At 51.4% G+C, this 20,529-nt stretch overlaps 1 protein-coding gene and 1 long non-coding RNA gene across 3 annotated transcripts in view; one reads left to right on the plus strand and one right to left on the minus strand.

Annotated features, from left to right (window-relative positions):
• The first annotated feature begins 1,564 nt into the window (after positions 1-1,564).
• On the plus strand, positions 1,565-4,959 carry LOC125409912 (uncharacterized). Its single transcript, XR_007234921.2, has 3 exons — positions 1,565-1,714; positions 3,220-3,341; positions 4,400-4,959. It is a non-coding gene; the product is annotated as an uncharacterized LOC125409912 (long non-coding RNA).
• A 14,034-nt stretch (positions 4,960-18,993) lies between these two features.
• Ift43 (intraflagellar transport 43) overlaps positions 18,994-20,529 on the minus strand; it is a 79,430-nt gene continuing 77,894 nt past the window's right edge. For both annotated transcript variants that reach the window (XM_048449252.3, XM_087911613.1), the window contains 4 exons: positions 20,286-20,358; positions 19,981-20,056; positions 19,444-19,506; positions 18,994-19,283 (listed from right to left, as the gene is read on the minus strand). In XM_048449252.3, coding sequence (XP_048305209.1) covers positions 19,164-19,283; positions 19,444-19,506; positions 19,981-20,056; positions 20,286-20,358 — 332 coding nt within the window. In that variant the 3' untranslated portion in view covers positions 18,994-19,163. The remainder of the gene's footprint in view (positions 19,284-19,443; positions 19,507-19,980; positions 20,057-20,285; positions 20,359-20,529) is intronic.

Genomic DNA, 20,529 nt, shown 5'->3' on the forward strand with positions numbered 1-20,529 from the left:
CTGTGTTCACATGGCAATGAACCAGGCTGACTACAGATGACCTTGGGTAGGACCTCATTGCTCACCTCGGCATTTCTGGGAATCCCACACACAAGACTACTAACTTTATTTGCAATGAAGCTATTCTATCCTTCTGCATTCTTGTGACCTCCAGTATTACCTGATCCATAGTAATTCTGTCAGGGTCTCCTCAGGGACCACCTGTGAGCTCATTCAATTTCTTAGTAAGGCTTTGAAGATAGTAGCTCCAATAATCAGCAAAATCATATATGCACGTTCGTATGTATACGTGTGTGTGTGTGTGTGTGTGTGTGTGTGTGTGTGTGCATGCGCACATGAGGAAGGGGGACTTTCTTTGAGAAATGCACACCCGTAACTTAGGATATGCCTTTCTCAACCTTTATCTCTTAACCCCTGTATTTAAGTTCTACACTGAAGGCTCCTAATAAACCCAGCTGTGCTTCATTAATGTCATTCTGAAACTCTTCCACATCCAAGCCAGGAATCCTGGATTTATCTGATTGGAGGTCTCTGAAAAGAGCTCTTCACGCGGCTGTAGGTGAAAGCCACCTGTATCTCCACTGCGTCACCACTGACAGCCCCTGCGCAGGGTGGAGACGGCAGCCAGCGTGTGCATCATTCCTGCGATGAATTAGTGGTGACCACCTAGGCATGGGGCAAGAAAGCAAGGGAAACAGACACTTGTGACTCAAGTTCGGGCACTAAAGGAAAGTTAGCAAGGCAATCTGCAGCCACAATAGTGTTCTGCAGACCCTTAATGGGGTAAAGTGACAAGGACTGGGCTGGGGATGGCTTTAGCCCTCGTTGTCAAGAAATCTGAATGAGAAAGCGCTTACCATAGAAAAATCAAGGGAAAAACATTCCAGATAGTGGGATGAGATAGTGCAAAGACCCTGGGGTGGGAAGCTACTTGATATGTTGGTCATGAGCTCTTGCCTCTGTTGTATGGCCATTTTGTGCTAGACTGGCGACCCCTTACTCAATGCTCATAGCAACCCTTTGGGGCATGGGTTTCATTTAAAGCATGAGATATGGAAAAGTCGTTAAAGGTCACCTAACTGACAGATAGCACAGCTGAGTTTCAAGCCCAGAGTTGAGGCTGTCACTCCAGGATGGATGTCAACTGAAAGGCCAAGATGGGTGAGATCATTTAGGCCTAGAGAGAGGCTAGGGCTGAGGCCCAAGCTCAGTAGCCCCACTTCCAAAAGGGAAGCAGAGAACGGAGACAGGGCGGCCTAGAGGGGAGGTAGGCCCAGAGGTGTTGCCATGGAAACCAGAAGGGTGGCTGCTCCAAGGAGAAGGATAGCTCTGTGGTCATCTAGATGGAATTCTGGGGAGAAGCCAAGGAAGGAGAGATCACGAAAGGGACCTCTAGGCTTGGCACAGGGGTGGGAGGGCCACTGATAACCTAGAAGGGGACATTTTCAGTGAACAGAGGTACACTGTAGTGGTTTGAAAGAAAATAGTCCCCAAAGGGAGTGGCACTATTAGGAGGTGTGGCCTTATTGGAGTAGGCGTGGTCTCATTGGAGGAAGTCTGTCACTGTGGAGGCGGAGGTCTCTATGTGCTCAAGCCACGCCCAGTGAGGCAGTCTCCTTCCCATTGCCCGCCTATCAACATGTAGCCACTCCTTCTCCAGCACCGCCTCAACCTGCGCGCTACCATGATGATAATGGACTAAACCTCTGAAACTGTAAGCCACCACTTCAGCGGAATGTTTTCCTTTCTAAGAGTTGCCGCGGTCATGGTGTCTCTTCACAGCAATAGAAACGCTAAGACACACCCCGTGGGGGTATAGTGTGGGGTGGACCAAGGCAGCTGGCAAACCTCCCTGACTCTGAGTGTCGGAACAGAGCACCAGACTTAAGAGTCCATGCACGAGCTTCCCTGTAACCTCAAACAAGGCAGCTAACTTGTCCAAGCCTTGGTTTCCTCATCTGCAGAACAGAAACGACCCTACTGTTTTCTGCTACAAGAGTGAGGAACCGAGAAACGGAAGGCTCGAGAACCACAGCGTGCTCTGAAGACAGACCGCACTTTCAGTGCGGTGCGATGACATCCCCAGGTGCCAGTCAGGACTCGCCATCTCCCTCTTTGTCTGCTTTAACCATCTGTCTCTCTGAGCTGAAATCTGTTCCTCTGACCTCCAGCCGACTCGAGCCCTCCCTTCCTCTCAGTCCTACCACAGTCTTTCCTTCCAACCCCATCTTGGCTCTGGGGAGCTCGGTTGAATATGCAAATATCTCCCTAACCAGCTGGTGTCTGCCTCTCTGAAACACATGTTCCAAGCCCCTCAGCCTCACCAGGAACGATACCAACGCCCGTTGCTCCAAGGCTCGGAGTGGATCTATTACAGAGCAAGGAGCGGCACAGCTAGCAGATGGGACAGAGCTGTGAAACAGAGAGGAGGCAGGGGTAGGAGAGGAGCAGGGACCAACCCCAGGCCAGGAGCAGGTTGGGCAGAGATGAAGGGACAGGAATGTCAGGTGTGTGCCCACACACTGTCTGCAAAGTCATTGGTCCAGACTGATCTGTCTTTGGGGATTTTGGGTAAAATGTTGGACTCCTCGTGTCCCTGCCACGTTATACTGAGTTTGTAAAATGAACCTTACATACATTAATCTTTCTTTTCTATCTCTCTCAATGTTTCTCTATCTCTCCATTATTCTGACAAGATACCTAAGGCCCCTAAACACACACACATGAAAGAGAGAATGTGTGAAAGACTCTCACACATTCATGTGTGTGTCGTGTGTGTTGCTTTTGCTCTTCAGGACTGTCCCTAAACAGTCTTCAGTGCTGTCCTGCAAGCTCAACATCCATAGAAATGACTGTCACACAGTTCATCATTTGCAGCTTTTTTCTTTTTCTTTTTCTTTCTTTTTTCTTTTCTTTTCTTTTTTTTTTTTTTTGGCTCTGGGTTATTTTGGGGGGACCCAGCCCACTCATTTGCTCTTCACTGTTTATTATTTCCATAGCACCCCCAAACCCAGGACAGAGGGCACTTGACCTGTGGCTTTGACCCTCTGGTCCCTCCAGTACCTCCTTTACTGTCACAGGCTTTGGGAGCAAGAACTTGGCACAGATCCCAGTCTATGATCCACGGCCTTTTGCGGCAGCTGATGGGCCTGTGAAAGCCTGCAGTTGGGGGTTCAGGGATCAGGCAGGACTGTAGAAATCTCTGCTTCTGCCCTGTAGGTCTGGAGCAACGAGCTGACTAGAGCAGACTTCCAGTGATAGTCACAGCCCAGGGGTGTCACCCAGGGTTGGGGCACTTGTGTGAGGTTCTGGGTTCCATCCTCAGCCACATCCATCCAAAGGTAAGCTATATATATGATACTATATAAAATATATAACATATAAATTATATATAATGCAATAATAATACTATCATTCTCTCACACTCAGCACACACCGAGGTGGCACCACTTCCAGCCCTGTGAGAGTATTTAACCCCTGAATGCTCACCCAGACCCAATGGGTAGAAGCTTCAATGAGTGCCACTTTCTGAATGAGAAACACTAAAGCCACCATGTATCCAGAACCAGGACTGGAACCTGTCTTAAACCCAACACATAGCACCATGAGACAACCCCAAGTTTCAACTGGGTCGTCAACATGTCAACCAGGTGGCCACATGGACCCTCTGGACCCCCAGTCTCTTGTGCATTCTGTGGGTCATGCGTACCCGAGCCTGAAGACCTGGCAAGGATGCTTCCTGAGGCTCGGGCACAAATGAGGATGAGTACAGTGAGGAGGGCAAAGTCCTGCTTCCCATCCCCAGCGACTGCCCAGAGCAAGGCAGGGGAGAGGAGGAGGCTGAGCAGGGGCCAGGAAAATGGGTGTGCGGGAAAGTGGGAAAGGAGAGGTGTCTAAGACCTCTCCCCTCCCCAAGGGTTTGGATGGAACAGTTGGCAAATGCACTCGGAAAGGGCCTAGAAAGTGTTCGTTAAAGGTATCGTTAAAGGCATCAAGGACCACACGGTCCTTGTCACAAGAGTCCGTTCTGCCGCTGCAGCAGGACAGCCGACAGACAGTCAGCAAGCAAATGAGCATGGCTGTGTGCCAGCACAACTGTGCACGAACCCTGACATTTACTTCATACAATGTTCACTTGACAGGAAATGTTGCTTTTCTTGTCATTCTTCCTTTACACATTTAAAAATGTGAAATGCTCTCTCATCTCAGAGGCCACATTACAATATGCCGTAGGCCTGATCTTGTCGGTGTCATCTGCCAACCTTGGTTCTAGAAAGAACTGCCTGAATAGGAGGGCGTATAGGAGTCTGGGGTTTGAATGACAGCTCTGTCACTTTTTGGCTGTGCAACTGTGAGTAAGTCCTTAACCTCTCTGATCCATATTACCTGCTCTCTACAGTGGCTGATGTTTCACGCCCCCCTCTGCCAGCGTGGAGGTTCTAAAATGAAAAGATTCGAGAACACTGCAGCCCCTCTCAGGAATGTGAGCAGGTCTGCGCCTACTTCCCCTGCTCTGCAAAGCCCTCATGGGTGGCAAAGTCCAGGATGATGTTTGTCTTCTGTCTTCAATTTGCTGCTACCCTCCCTGCTCTGCCTCCCCTACCTGTCTTTTGGATGGTCCAAACCACCCACAGTGAGTGGTCAGGAACAGGATTCGTTGCTAGGGCCCAGTGTTCCTGTGCCCACAGGCCCTGCTCCTGGAGGTCTGGGCCCCTCCACAGTCTGCAGGCAGGAGAGGTTCCCACTGCTCACCCGGGTTGTCCATGCATGGGGAAGGGTTCCCAGGTGCAGGTAACTGCTTGTTCTAAACTCATGTTAGAGGACACACATACTTGTATAGTGTGTGAAAGAATATTTTGTTTAAAAATTTTTGTAGTAGCGTGCGTGTTTTGTATTGTTTTGTTTTTTTGAGATGGGGTTTCTCCGCATAGCCCTTGCTGTTCTGTGTTGTTTTACACGTTTGAGTGAGAATATTTATATGTGTGCACACGCACACACATACATGCACGCCCACACGTGAACACACACACGCATGTGAATACATAACATATGTGTGAACGCGTGCCTACGGAGGTAAGGGTTCAGCTTTGGGGAGTCCATTTTCTCCTTCCGTGTTGAGGCAGGCTCTCTCTGTTTCTTCTGGAACTCCAGGCTTGCCTTGGGAGTGTGCAGATGACCGATAATGCCACCGCATCCAGCTTTTTTACGTAGGCTCCAGAGATTGGAATTGGTTCGCTAGGCTTGTGTTAACAAGCCCTTTTACCCACTGAGCCATCCCGCCTGCCCTGGGGAAAGAGTATTTACAGCAGAGGGAAGAGTTAGAGGCTGGGCACCACTGAGTATCCAGGCCTAGAGCCTGGTGACAATAGTGGGAGTCTTGGAGGGGCTATGTGTGGGCAAAACCCAGCCTGCCAGCGAGGGAAGCAGCTGGAGCTCCTATCCGGTGGTTTTGGAGCACATCTGTCTGGGGGGAGGGAAGAGCCCTGCAGGTGAGGACCACCCAGGTCAGCATCTCCCTGCCCAGCCCAAATGAAGTATCACAGATGGCTTTGCTTATGCAACAGAAACTCATCTTCTCCCAGGTCTGTGAGCTAGAAGTTCAAGATCAAGCTGTTGACAGCTCTGAACTCTCCAGAGGCCTGTGTCTGGGCTCGCAGATGGTCATCTTCCCGCCGTGTCCTCACACGGCCTTCCTTTGGCAGTACACCCTCAGTGTCTCTGTCCCTACGTCGCCTGCTCTTATAAGGACAAGCACTCATATGGTGCGGTCCACCTCCGTGACTTTATTTTAAACGGACTGCCTGTATAAAGTCCTGGAGGCATTAGAGGTACCCCCAGCTACACTCCAGGCTATGGGGGGCTGCGGCTTCAACACAGGAGTTCTGAGGGAACAGAGTTCAGCCCAAACTCCACAGATCCACTCCAAGCCGGGGCTTCTCACAGCTCACTGAAGCCCCACCTTGACTGATAAAGCAATGCTGGGGAGCCCTGGATAGCCTCATTCCCACAGACTCTTTAAGGACACAAAGCATAAGTAACTTAGAGGATGAAATGTTGGCCTGGGATGTCCAGAGCTCAGTTTTGTTTCAGTTTGGCTTGGTTTTCAGAGACAGTCTTGCTCTAGGTAGCCCAGGCTGACCTTGAACTCACTATTTATTCAAGCCTGGCCTTGAAGCCAAGGGCGACCCTCCTAGCTCAGACTGGAGCTACGGTGTTGGAATTACAGGTGTGTACCCCTACGCCAGGCACCAGGTGCCTTTGAAGGGCCACAAACCCACAGGCAGGAAGTTGTGGTACATCTCACTGTCTACCACACTGATGGGCAGCCCCTTGCCCCACTCCACAGCTGGTGTGAGTGACAGGTACAGTGACTGAAAGAGAAAGCCACTACAACCCTGTCTCTAAGGGGCTCTTGCTGCGCATGCAGTCACGTTTCGTGGAGGTGAGCGGGATGCACGGAGGGCGAGGCCACCCAACAAGGGAGATTTTCCACAAAGTCGCCTTCTAGCCAGTAGCTCGGGTGCCCCAGCTAGCCCAGCGTGGAGCCAACTTTCCTTTCACAGAGCTTCCCTTAGCCCCTCCTCACCTCCTTGACTGTGTCTGCCAGGCTCCGTTCTCGTTCTTCCCTCCCCAGCAAACTGGGCAGGGTGGCTGGCAGGTTGGGGAGCTGGCTTTGTGTATCCCTCCCGGTACGATTATTAAACGCAAATTACAAAAGACGTGACCCAAACGATCTTTATTTCTTCTTTCAACAAGGGTTGCCTGCAGGGCCCTGATTCCAAATTCCGTTTCAATTATCTCGGCCATTTCCCACAGAAAGCGGCTGGTGTTTGTAATTGCCGGCGAGGAAAGAGGCTGGGAGAGGAAGTCAGGGGGCTCTGACTTGTGGTGTCTGCCTCTTCAGGCTGAGCTTGCACTTGCAGCCATCAAAGTTACACCCTTGCTGGATCACCGAGGGGCCGATGCTGGCAGAGTCGGTAACGAGAGTCCTGAGTGCCACACCCACGTAAAGATCTGGGGATCCTCCTCACCCTCTCTGCTTCTCTGAATGTAGGTACCCTGACAGCTGCTCCAGAGAGTTCAGGAGCACAGGCTATTGGGAGAGAGAGCCACAAGAGGTCTGCCTTGTGCTTGGGCTGTGGGGCCGGATGGGAGTCGTTTCGGGGATCTAGGAAGGAACCCAGTGTGAATGTACCTGCCGGCTTTTCCCAATGACCTGGTACCCAGAGCACTGAATTAGTAACACTGAGAGGTGATATGACATCTTACTTCTTGCTGTGTCTAGACTGGTGTCACCCACATGGGACGTGGAATGAAACCCCAGGCTTTATAGCCCCAGGGTAGGGGGTAGTGTCCGTCCATCCTACTTGACTCTGAGCAAGCATATGACCTTGTTGAGCCTTCATCAGGGCCATCTGTGACATTGAGGCACTTGTATTTTGACCTCAGAGGGATGCTGAGACAACTCAAACTCAGTGTGAAGCCTCAAGCACAGTGCCTGGCACACAGTAGGTGTGCCTTCAATGCCAGCTGCTGGAGTTACAGTCCACCAAATTAATATACACAAGCAGGCAAGAGCCATTAGGTGTACATGGCCCTGTAATCCACCCCACCCCCCTGCTCCTTTCAGGCATCCAGGTTCCCCAAGGAGGGTCTTGAGGCTGCCCAGATTTAGAGCCAGTGGCCCCACCAACAGACTACGGGCAACAGGCCCAAGCCCAGATGGGCTGGCACGGAAGGCGATTTACAGCCCCGCTTAGCCAGGGCCGGGTGAGTCATTTGTCACGCCAAGCCCGGGCACCTTGTTCTACCTGTGTTGAGTGTGTTTTATTGGTGTTGAGCAGAGTGAGGCCAGAGCAGAGTCGGGGATAGGAAACCCACTCAAGTGAAAAATGAGGAAAACCGAATGGGATTGAGTGGAGCTAGGTGGGGAGAGGCGGCGGGAAGGCTGCGAGGAGCGATTAGAAAACACAGACAAATGTGTACTTCAGCCCCGAGGTTCCCAGAAAGAGGGGCACACACCCCGAGAAAAGACATCTAGGCTGGAGCAGTGGGTTCCAGCCCAGATGGGTCCTGGAGCCTACAAGCTGTGGACACCAAAGAAGGTTTTAAACAGAAAAGCAGACCCAGTCCCCCAATCCCGCTCCCCAGCCTACCCGGGAAAAAAAAAAAAGAGGCCCCAGCTGATCTGTTTAGGATTCCTTCGGCTTCCTTCAGCATCCCTCAGCACAGAAGTTTCAAGTCCAAAATTATGAGATGAGACTCTGGGGTAAGGTAGATTCTGAGATCTCCCTGTTAGGAACAAGAAAATAACGAACAGGAGAGGGAGGCCAGGGGAGAGGCAGAGAGAAAGGGAGAGAGGCAGATAGAGAGATAGACACTGGGCTTTGTGCCCGCAACAAGCCACTAAAGGTGCATTTTTAATTAAATTTATACAAAATGTGTCAGTTTTATCTCTAGGTTTCAAACCTGACTCTGTGCTATCAAAGGGAAGTATTGATCTCCACTGCCCCGGAGCTACCTGACTGAATTAAACAGAATAAATAGAAGGAGGAGGACGGAAGGGTTCAGAAACAACTGCAGAGAGGCGGAAAGCTAATGGCCCCGCCATCATTTGCTGCAATTAAAACACAAAACCATTTAGAGGGCCTGTCAACACCTTGAAGTCAGAAAACTCCACACACACACAGAAGCTCTAAACAGCTCCCAGGCAAAACATTTTAATTGCTATGAATGCGTCCATCCTTGGCTGGCGCTCGGGTATCTGTACATTTTGCTGCAATACCCAGGTGCACATGCACCCTGCTCCGCCTGTTATGCCCTCCTGCATCAGGACCTCCCCCAGGATCTGCTATGCCCACCTGCATCAGCTCTCCTGCAGGGTTCCTAGTCCTTTGTATCCAGAGCCCCACGGAAGCAGTGTTTCCTAGCCCCAGACACATGTGGTTTTCTCATTCACTAGAGACTAGACAAGCTACTAGGCCTCCCATTGCTTTGGTGTCCTCATCTGCAGAGGGGAGGTGATAATGCCACCTTGTAGAGTTGTTGCAAGGTGAAATCAAGCTATTTGTGAGTTTAGGACAGGGCTTGGGGAGAAATGAATGCACAACAAATGGGAGAAGCAGGAAGTGAGTGTCCACCCAACTTCTGTTGCTATCCTGAAGGTGGGGGACTTCCTGTGAGGCCCAAATGGGGCCTGTCCTTAGGCTGTGCCAGCAACGGCTTTTTGGGTCTAATCAATCATGCCCTCCTATTTGTGGCACTTCTCCCATAAGCCTCTGAATTATGAATCTGGGCCTCTGACCTCCCATTTTATCTCATATGGCACTAGAAATGGATGTGCCAATCACCCTGGGGTCTGCAGAGGAGGGACAAGCTGCCAAGGTGATAGTCTATGCTGGGTGGCTCTCTTGCTATTCTCCAAATCTCAACTTGAAAGTCCACTTGTTGGCATCTGACCTATATAGGTGCTAGAGCCACACACAAAGAGACCACCCTACCACCCTTGATGTCATGCTCTGTAGTCCCATGGTCCCAGTCTTAAGAATCTTAGTCTTTTTTTTTTTTTTTTTTTTGACTAGCATCTCACTATGCAACCCAGCCTGGAACTCATTGCCTTGTGCTGATACCCATTTGAGAAGTGGATGCCCAGACTGTAGGACCATCACTCCAAGGCCTGGCAGGAGAGATGTTAGTTCCCTCTCCACCTGTGAGCAGTGGGCTGACCAGCGCTGCTTAATTAAATGGGGGGAAAAGATCAGGTCAATGCTAGATAAGCAGGCAGGGGTAGGACGGACAGAAAGAACAGGCAAGGGAGAGCTGTCAGCACCCTGGCCTGTGGAGCGTGATCATTAATAATGATAAGCAGGAGAATGGGAATAATAAAGGACTAATGAACTGGCCCTGAAAGTGACAGGAGATGGAATCTGACAGAAGGCAACCCTCCTCCCCAGGTGCCCACAGTCCCAGGGGATGATGGGAGAGGGGTGCAGAGAGTGAGGGCTCCCTGGGCACCTGCTTTCAGAAAGCCGACTTGTTCAGAGGCTCAATTAGTCCCCTGACCCCACTCTTTCCAAAGTGCTCATTCCCAGACTCTGCCCCCGAGATTCCCAAAGTATCCAGTGGAGGCCAGGTGCCTGCATTTTGTAAGGCCCTCCTGGAACATAAAAGGCAGGTGGTCTGTGAACTGTACCAGGCAGGGTAGTCAACCTGGAGCTGGGATCCCATTTCATGTTTCCATCGTCCTAACAGTGTGTGTGGCAGCAGCTGCCAAATGACAGACAGCGGCAGAGTGGGGAGAGACAATGCCTCTCACAAGCTCAGCAATGCCAGGCAATGCCACCTGTGTGCAGGAAGGAAGCAAGCATCGGAACTATCTACCCTCTCCTGTTCCGGGCACTGGCATTGGCACTGGCAGACACAAACATTGTCATCTCCTCTAATCAGAGGTCATCAACTCAAAATGTCCCTGAAACCTGTGTTAGAAGGTTAAGAAGACACTGGAGGGGCCTCACGAGCCCAGCAAGGCCCACGCCGCCTCCTATAGTTATTGCTTTTAGAAGTAACTGTGTGGCTGGGTCTTTCCACAGGAGGCCACATTTTACCTTTACCGTGACCGCCTCCTGTAGTTATTGCTTCTAGAAGTAACTGTGTGGCTGGGTCTTTCCACAGGAGGCCACATTTTACCTTTACTGTGAGTCAGGAGTTTTGCAATCTCTGCCTCCAACAGAGTTTCTTGATCCTGGCTTTGAGAAGCAGCTCATCCAGGGCCTACCAGCCATCTTCCTTGTACCCAGCCTCTAGGAGTCTGCATATTTAGGGGGGTTCTGTAGGGGCTTCTGACATGGGTGGTCTGTGCCTGCAGCAATCCTGCCTCTGAGTGTTGACGTTTTCTTCTATTGCTAAGAAGACATGTTAAATGGCCACTTAATGCAGATCGTAAGAAAACCTGACGTCCTTGGCTCAAAGGCAGGACTCCTCTGTCTGCATCCAGTGCTCCCATTAAGGTGGCATCAATAGGCAGAGGCTGCAAGGAGCAGAACCATCCCGCATTGGCCATGTATAATATGACCTACACATGTGGCCACGTATTACTTACTGAAGGAGAGCCTCGAGGACGGCCGACCCTCATGGCAACCTGTCAGGAAGAAGAAGGAACAGGACACTAACAGGTACGCGGCACAGGAGGCGTGGCCGCTGCCCTCCCCATCCAGAATGCCTTGAGGACAAACTGAGGAAGGCCTGGGCTCAAGCCTCAGTTACCTGCCCCTCAGAGGTGACTATGACATCATGTCACTGAGAGAGCTGAGAGAGATGAGGGACATGGAGAATGTTGCGTGGTAACCGGCAAACACTTAGGAAACTCCAGTTCTCAGTGTGATTGGAGATGAGTTATATGAACACGGGGGCCCAGCTTCCGAGGGCACCGCAGGGTCCTTGATCTTAGCCTTAACCAGGAAAGAAGTCTATTAGAGCACCTGGTCACGAGTACTCTCCAGGTGTATGCTAAAAACCACTGGGCCATGGGGTCTGGGTGGGAGCTCGCTGGTAGGGTGATTACCTCACACCCACGAAGCTTTGGGTATAACCCCAACACCACAAAAAAAAAAAAAAAAAGACCTAGAGTCCCAGCACTTGGGAGGGAAAGGCAGGAGGACCAAGAGTTCAAGGTCATCCTTGGGTACACAGTGAGTTGAGACACCCATGAGACAGAGAGAAAGAGACAGAAAGCAGAAAGAGCAACAAAGAAAGAGAGACAGAGGGGGGGGGGGACCAAACAACAAAACAAAAGTGCCAAAGGCTCACAGGGACGTCCATTCTCAATTTTCTTTCTAAGGTCAAATACAGCACCCTTCCTACCCCTAGAGGCCACCTGGTCCAGCTCTGCAAGCCAGGGCCCTCTGTCTCTAACATGGACCTCTATGTACTTGCTGATATGGCCTTGCTCCTATCCCTCCTCAGCCCCCCACTGCCCTAGGAACAGCCTAGAGAGCTGTGTTCTCTCTGTGACCTCTGTACCCCAGAGGAGGCTTAGAGTAAGTAGAAATACCCACTTGTCATTTCAGGGCCTTGTTGGAGGCCTCTCTGGGGAAGAACTCTGAGGTAAGATAGTGTGCAGTGGCGCCTGCCCTCTTCAGGTGCTACCCTTACAAAACTGTTTCAGTCCTTCCAGTTTCCCTGTGTCCCTCCTTACCCTGTGCTGGACAAGCCAGCGCTTGCTGGAGAATGTCAGAGCTGGTTCCCTGAGGCCCGAGGTTCTACTGCAGGTTGGGCTATCTGCTTTCTCCAGTGGTTAAAATTGCTGCTTTTTCCTTTCCAGACTGCAGAGTGGCAAATCACACTGAAGGTAACCGTGAAGAACTAACGTGGGTACGGCAGCACCTTGGTCTCGGGGTCAGCAGATTAGACGGCATAACAGGGCCCCTTTGCCTCCTGACCCAGAGCTCAGATTCAGGAAAGCCCGGGAAGACCTGGGGAAATCTTCAGTCACCTTTCTAAGGGAGCTTGTGGGAGAGAACCAAGTCTGAGTCACTGAGGAGTAATTTAGATGCCACAAAACTTACCTTCTTTACAAATGAGACGGGCACCAGTAGTGATATTTTGCTTGCAATCTAACAAATAAAACTTGCCTGAAGATCAGAGTGCAGAGCTAAGCTAAGATAGAGGCCGGGCACACACCTTTGATCCCTTTGATCCCAGCACTAGGGAGGTGGAGACAGGAGTGATACGGCTGAGTGGAGAGAGGAATACAAGGCAGGAGGAGATAGGAGCTCAGAGATGCAGTCTGAGGATTCGTAGAGTCAGGAAAACACATTCGGTCTGAGCGTTGGTAGAGGTAAGAACTCTCGTGGCTGCCACTCTGCTTCTCTGATATTCAGCTTTCACCCCCTGACAGCTGACTCTAAGTTTCATTATTAAGAACAATTAGAATTCGTGCTACAGACACTACAACCAAGACAGGGAATATTCCCTCCACTCCAAATTTCTTGCTGTCCCTCAAGTCAACCTGCCTACATCCCTTAAGGTTTGGGGCTCCTCTCTGATCTCTACCTAAGCATGGTCTGTAGCTTTGGCTTTGCATCCTGCTGGGCACCTTCTCCTTTGCCTGCCTCGCCTGCACTCAGTGAGGACAATTTTCCTTTCACTTTTGCTCCTCGGCCTTCATCCCTAATGCTGTGAGAGCCAGCTCCCAAAATCCTATTAGAAGGAGGCTGGCCTATCAGCTGCCCTCAGAAGCTTTCATTGGGCCAGGCGGTGGTGGCACACGCCTTCAATTCCAGCACTTGGGCGGCAGAGGCAGGCAGATCTGGTCTACAGAGCAAGTTTCATGACAGCCAGGGCTGCTACACAGAGAAAACCTATCTCGGGTTGTGGGGCAGGGGAGCTTTCATTGTCTGACAGAGTGGGAGCAGTTCTGTTCTGCCTACTGAGCTATGGCAAGGCCTGAGGGGTACAATTGTTAAGTCTTTATCCCTTCCACCACTCCCAGAGGGGACACCCTGATCCAGGGTCACTTCCATCACTGGAGGTGAATTCATGCCTCCTGACTGGCCTAGTGTAACTAACTCCACAACCCCTTTACTTGTCCAGAGAGTCGCCAACAGGTGCTTACCGTATCCTACCTCAGCAGAGAGTTGAGGGTTTCCTTCTCCTGCTAGGAGACCAGCCTCTTTTACTAAATGCCTGTGGTGGGAATTCAGTTCCTCCTTTTGAACCATTTTGGTACCCACCACCATCCTCAGTGAGGATCTAGTGTTTCTGCCCTGCCTCCTGCAATCCCACCCACAAGCAGCCAAGCCGCTGGACCCATACATAGCTTTGGAGAAGAGGCCACTGCTCACACCTCCCGTGCCTGCCTGTTCTGGGGTCTTGGTCCTGCCCTAGCAGGACCACCTGAGGCCTGCCTCTTCCTCCTTCAAGCTGAGTTAGAAATAGCAAAGATTTATTGCATCTCACACTCATGAGCAATAAATGGGAGAGGAGGCAGGAGTGAAGGAGACTTCGGGGGACCACCATAATTAGAGAGCTAGGAGGAAGTGGAGGAGGGAGGGGAAACAAGCCTTCAGAGGTAGTCTAGCTTTGAGAAGGGACTGGGCAGCTCAATGGGGAGCTCTGCCGCTAAGATGGTGAGAGTCCCTTGCTGGAGGGAAGCCGCAAGCCTTGTGCTGTTGCCATGTCCAGTAAGCAGCCAAGTACCACTGGAAGCTGAGGCAGACCCTAAAGGCAAGGCTGGTGGAGGCCACACTAACCACGCTCCTTGCGCATGGTCCTCCTTGGAGAAAGGCTATATTATACCCTGTCTTGAGCTCATGTATGGGCAGGCATGTTCTCCAGCCCGAAGGAGGCTCAGTAAAAGGACTGGGGTGCATAAAAAAAACCCTCTACGTTCTCATGTAGGCCAGAGACTTCCTGAGCAGAGGCTCTTGGCTTGAGGGCAAGGTTTAGTAAATAGCATTGGGAGGGCCAATAGCTGAGGCTCTTGTTATTTTGTCTAGAAATGCACCTTCCCCCGGGCTCCACTAAACCCTTCATGTATCCTCAATGGACACAGGAGTCAGTTCCTGGCCAGAGCAGGACACCAGCAGACCCTCCGGAGTTTCCACAGTCTCTTTCTGCACCAGGCAGGGCCTGGCTGTGACAAGGGGTGGAGGGATGGGGTGCAAGTTCCAGGTTAGGAGCATAACTGTGGGGTGGGAACACTGCATAGACAAAGGAGGTTTGGGCAGTGCCCAGGCAGACAGTGGACACGGGGTGGACCGAGGGCCTTCTGAGGTGTCACTGCTCCGAGAAACTGTGCTTCAATGTTCAAGTCATTACCACCACAGGGATGGCAGCCCCGGAGCAAATGCATCACTGGCTCCCAGTCGGAGATAAGCTGGAGATGGGGCTAGGGCCCAGGAGCCTTTTCAGCTCTAAATGCTTGTAGGTAACTGAGCACTTTTTAAAAAAGCTTGTTCATCATATGGACGTGTCCTGTATATCCGAGTCAGCCTGTGGACCTCCAGTTTGTGACCTTGGGGTAAATGCCCACACCGGCCCCGTTTGCACCTAATGCCCCAGGACTTATGAAGTGTTTTCAACCTCCCAACAGAAGCGGGGGTGTGAGAACATGCCCTGGTCATCCCATCTGATCCAGCAGAGCAGAGATCTGACATAGTCTGTGTGGTTAGCTCGCCCTCCTGCCTGTGTCCTCCAAGTTGGCTATTATCTCCCCAGCGACAGTTAGCACCGAGCAGCCCAAAGGGCAAGCAGGGGTCCTGGGACTTCACTTGAAAGGAAGTCAAGTGATATTCCAAAAATATCACTGTGCCACTGTACCTAGGGTCGGGCTTCCCTACACCCCCCTCTCACTGTTCCTCGTGTACCACCTCCAGTCAGACCCCGGGGTTGCTGGGGAGGGTGGACTTCAGTAGAAGATTTTATGGGACTCTCTCAAGTCTCCAAGCCTTGCCTCGGCCAGGTGTTTCCTTGCAGAAAGCCTGTAGCAGAGGCTGTCTCTTCTCCCCAAGGCAGGCTTGCGGGTTGCAGCTGTGGCAGATGTTCTTGGGCAGGCTGGCTGGCCCTCACTCCGTGGAAGCCAATAGCCCCAGCAGCCTGGGAATTCTGGGCTAATGCTCAACCCTGGCATGGTCCTCTCTTGCTAACCCCTCCAGTCCAGGTCCCGGTGACAGATGCTGGGAACATATGCTGTGAATTAATTCGCTCCAGCACAGCCGCAGAGGACCAGCCTCTTCCTCTGTCTGCCCCAGCCACCTTTGCTTTCTGCCTCTCCCAATGCCGAAATAAAATTCGATTTCCCCTCCTTCTTGGTACTCACACTGTGCCCACTTACCCCGCCTTACCCCGCCCACTTTTCTTGGGCCAGCTGCTGAAGGCATTTGCCTCCTAGAGGCTAATAGCATCAGAGGGTTTAAAAGGAGCCCAGCATCCCCCACCCCCAGTTTGTTGTCCCCAGACAGATTCTGTCCCAATTTTCCTGAAATGAATGCATTAATTCTTTTTCATAGGGAATTTCTCTCTCTCTCTGAGGGGCCAGACCATCTCCATTCTGTTAGTCTTTCCTTACGTCTAACTCAAATCACGCCTGCTGCAATGAGTCTCTGAATTGAAACAAACAGCTAAATTTTGAGAGTAAATTGTAAGTTTTTCCTCTCAGGAGGGGTTGGCAGCTTCTTCCTGGAAAGGACTAAATAGTATATATCTCAAGCGTTACAGCCTGGATGGTCTACTTTGCCATGAGCTCGGCTCTCTTAGCCCCAAAGCAGTCATAGAGCCCACGTCAACATATGAAAGTGGCTGTGTTCAGGCAAAACTATAGAATAAGAAATGGGCTGGCTCGATGGGCTGGGACCTACTGACTCCTGCTCAAGCAAACCAGTGTGCCTCTTATTTCCCAGAGTTCCTCAGTCTCGCCACACTTTGGAGCCAGAGCTCAGGGGTTCTGCGTTGGGGAGGACTTTCTTTTGTTTAAAGAAAGTCGGCATTTTAAAACAGCACAGCTTTTTTCCTGCTACTGCTGAAAACCGAAAAGCATGCGTTCAGCTTTCCATCAACACTGTTTAAGTGCTTCGCGGCAGGACCTCTTAAAAGAGCTGCAGGGTTTTGCAGCTAAAGCTGAGTCAGGAAGCCTTTCTTAGATGAGAGTCTTGCTTGCCTCTAGCAGGCAGTGCAGACCCAAGAAATTGCTGCTACCAAGAAAACATGCTTTACTCTATTCTTTCCCAAGCTTTCTCAGGCTTTCTGTGGATTTCTGTCTCTGCTACCTCGTTAGCATCTCAAGGTCAGGGCCAGGCCTCCTTTGGCTCTGTGTTCCTGAAAGGAACAGGAGCTTGACAGAAACATCTCCCAGTCTCATTCCTAAAGCACTTCCAGGCTAGTGGAAAGATGTCCCCACAGACAGAGGTGTCGAGAGAGGGGAAAAAGAGAGACGGAGAATGCTTCCTAAAGATGCCAACAGCCACCTTCGAAAGACTCAAGGAGACACAAAAAAGACTAAGAATTAAGACCAATGCCCTTAAGCACTGGAAAAACAACAGCAGCAAACCAATCCTCTGGGGACGTCTGTGTGTCACATAACCATGAATGATCCAGCAACCTCACTCCCTGGGATCCACCTAAGAAAACTGATGGCCTTTGTCCACATAAAGCCTTGGGTGCAGAGTTCAGTCCCCAACTGGAAGCCACTCAACTATCCACCAGTGATCAATGAAAAACCAAACCAAACAAAGATAGTGGAGAAAAACACCACGTAGCAATAGAGATTAGGCAAATGTTTCTCCATGGAAGCCACGAGATTCAAAAATCAACATATTCTGATCACACGTATAGGCAATGTCCAGAAACTGCAAACCTAAGGAGTCACAGCGGATGAGAAGTTGTGTAGGGCAGGGGACAGGTGCAAAACTAACTGTAAGGACACAGGGAGCAGGACAGACTACTTTTGCAAGCTGAAGGCAACCTAGGAAGGAGAAAAACACAGGAGCCATGTACGCGGTGGAACTGTCACTCGCTCAGTCCTGGATGACCCTGGACAATCTCTTCACGTCTCTGAGCCGCCAGCATCCGGCAGGCACATGGGCGAAGCATGTTTCTCTGTGTCCCAGCAGCTGTGGGATGGATCGCGGGGGAACTGTACACATGTGCTGAGAGCTCCGGCTAGCACACTTGAGCGCTCGGTGTGGGTTGGAATTCGCTGCTATTGCAGGGAGAAGAAAGGAGCCAAACCCTAGCCATTAGCTCGGGCCAGTTGAAGCCCTCCAAGGTTGTTAAGAGCCTGGAGGCCGCGATGGAGTTCGCTAGTAATTAAGGGACTAGAATGCAGCCTTTGTCCTTTGGGTTTCAGAAAGATGTAGGCTCAAGAAAAGCCAGCCCGGATGAAAACTTCTCCGTGGCCATGGGAATTATTCCAAAGAAGGCCCGTCTAGTGCGACTCTGAAACAGGAGGCAACAGGACCCCAAAGCCACTAAGTCCCTGAGTTTATAATTAACCGACAAGCATCCACTCCGCAGAAATGGAGCCCAGTAGCTCACCAGGGAAGGGCACTGTAGTCACACAAAAAACAGCCCCCCCAGTGGGTTTTTGATGTGTTGAGCCTCTTTGTTTTTCTGAATTTTAATGAAGAACATTGCAAGCAGGAAGGCACAGCACTCAGCCTCCCGCTCCCTGGCCAGAGAAGGGGCCTTGGCTAGCTAGGCAGCCTTCCTGGGCCTGCCTGGCCAGTACAGGCGGCAGAGAAAGACTCCCCCAGTCCCCCACAAAATGTCTCGGGGGGGGGGGGAAGGGAAAAATAAAAAACAGGAGGCTGTGTAGGAGGTGAGTGGAAACTCTGTGCCCACCTCGGCACATTCTGGATCAGCTAGTGAAGCTGGGGAACAGGGCAGACCAGCAGCGGGGTGCCAAGACAGCCAGAGGCTCCTGAATGCTCCCAAACAGAGTGCTTCTGGGGTTCCTCAGGGGTGCTAGGATGGAACCTCCCAGTGTGAACCAGCTAGGAGGCTTTGGGGACCCTCAGACAGGAGGAAGACAGGAGAGTGTGGTCTCAAGAGCCACCCATCCGGCCATCATATTCTGACCTTTGCACCCACTGCTTGCTGCTCCCGGAGGGTACAGCAGGTACAGCGCACCTGATGGCAGCTGCTGAGGTGCCCTGAGAAGAGGCAACTGTTTCTAGGAACAGCCATCCTCCCTCCCTCTTAAACTTTTCCTCTTGAGCTTCAACTCTGTGGAGCATTTAGAGTCCTTATCTGATTGTTTAAAAGTCACCTTTCTGCCTCCTGTAATTCCAGCATTTGGGGAGACTGCGGTATTGGAGCATCAGAAGTTCAAGGGGAATCTGGGTAGATAGCAGCAACAATGAGAGAGAAAGAGAGAGAGAGAGAGAGAGAGAGAGAGAGAGAGAGAGAGAGAGAGAGGAGAGAAATGTTGCCTTTCATCAGTCATGAGTCTAAGAGTCCAAGAAGGTGTTGGACAGAGTGGAGGAAATGCTGAAATGCTCACAGAATAAAACCATTTATTGAACTGGAGTGATTGGAGTGATCCACTGTGGCCTACTGAAAATAAATATTTTATTACAAAATATTCAGTATCAAAATTCTAAGTTGCTCGCAAGCTCCCCTGGTTTTAGACTTCCTGCATTTGTCCGAATGCACAGGGATGTTCCGGGTCAGGTGTACCTAGACGGTCCCACAGGGTCCTCCTTCTCTGCCCGCTGCAGGTCCCACTCCGTCAGAAGCTCTGATGACACCTCAGTGTACAGATGGTCCCAGTCCCAGCCTACATCATCCTGCCAAGATGAAGATGGCTAGGTAAGAGAAAGAAAAGCCTTCCCTCCAATGTGGGACCAACTTCCCCCACCCTATCCAGGCCCCGGGAGGCACAGGCTAAGCTGGGGGGCTCCCTGGCTGGAGGAACATCAAGGCACAGGACTGGGGTGAGTACTGTACCTCTCTTACTTCATGCTCTGGCGCCAGCACTTTGGTGAGGAGCTTCAGGTCAATTTCTCCATCCTGCAAATGCATGAAAAGTCAGGCTGGACCCTCTAGGGCTTCAGCATTACTTTTACAACTAAGGAGAGGAGCTTGCGTATGACAGAACTCCCCAAACCGAGACCCTAGAAAAACACCAAAACCCCAAGTGAATGGTATGGTCACTGGAAAAGGAGGGGAGGCTGTGGCATCCTCCACGCTGGACTCGCTGGGAAAGAGCAACACCAAGAGGACAGAGCATTCCACAAGGGCAGACAGCGACAGGGCGGCCATCAGGCGGTCACTGTGTGCCAACAGTGTGACTAGAGACAGCCGGGAGCCTGGGACAGGGATTGACGGCCCGTGGAGGGTCCAGCTATGTTTTGAGATGGCCAAGGAGTTACCTCCAGCATTTTAGGCAGCCTTGGAATGTGGAAGAAGCGTGTACAGCTCTGGAGGAATCTCCATGGAGGCGCCCTGGACCTGACCACTCTGGGCAGAAGTGGATCCACTCACCAAAGTCTGAAAGGCTGAGTACTTCATGAGGTCATTGTCCAGGTCACGGTAGGTCATCACTCGGTTTACCTGGATGCTGAAGGAAAGGGAGTGAAAGAGTCACACGCAGTGTTGGCTGCAGGGGAGCTTCCGGGTTTCCATCTCTAGAACCGTGTGTGCAGACAGAACGTTCTAGCACAATACGAAGAACAGAATGGAACCCCTTGCCAAAAAAACCCAGAAAGGCCCACTGCAGATGACATTTGGAGTATGTCAATGTACATGTTCTGGGCTTCCTCGCCAATCCCACACCTCGATTTACCTACCTCGGAGGGGACGCCACCTGCAGCACAAAGTCTTCCTCCTGTACATCTTCCAGATCGGGGATCACGGGAATATCTGCAAGGGGAGGTGGCCTCATCACTGTCCACAGCAGGAACAGGGCTCCTGTCCACTTGCCCACTGACCGCTCAGTCAGCTTCCAGATGCCAGCCCTGGCACTGTACGCCGTGGTTTCACGGGCACTCAGACAGTCAAACACGGAGCGTGATCCGTGTCTGAGTCACAGGC

This window comes from Myodes glareolus, chromosome 11, assembly GCF_982192425.1.
Source record: "Myodes glareolus chromosome 11, mMyoGla1.1, whole genome shotgun sequence".
In the NCBI taxonomy this organism is placed as follows: domain Eukaryota; kingdom Metazoa; phylum Chordata; class Mammalia; order Rodentia; family Cricetidae; genus Myodes; species Myodes glareolus.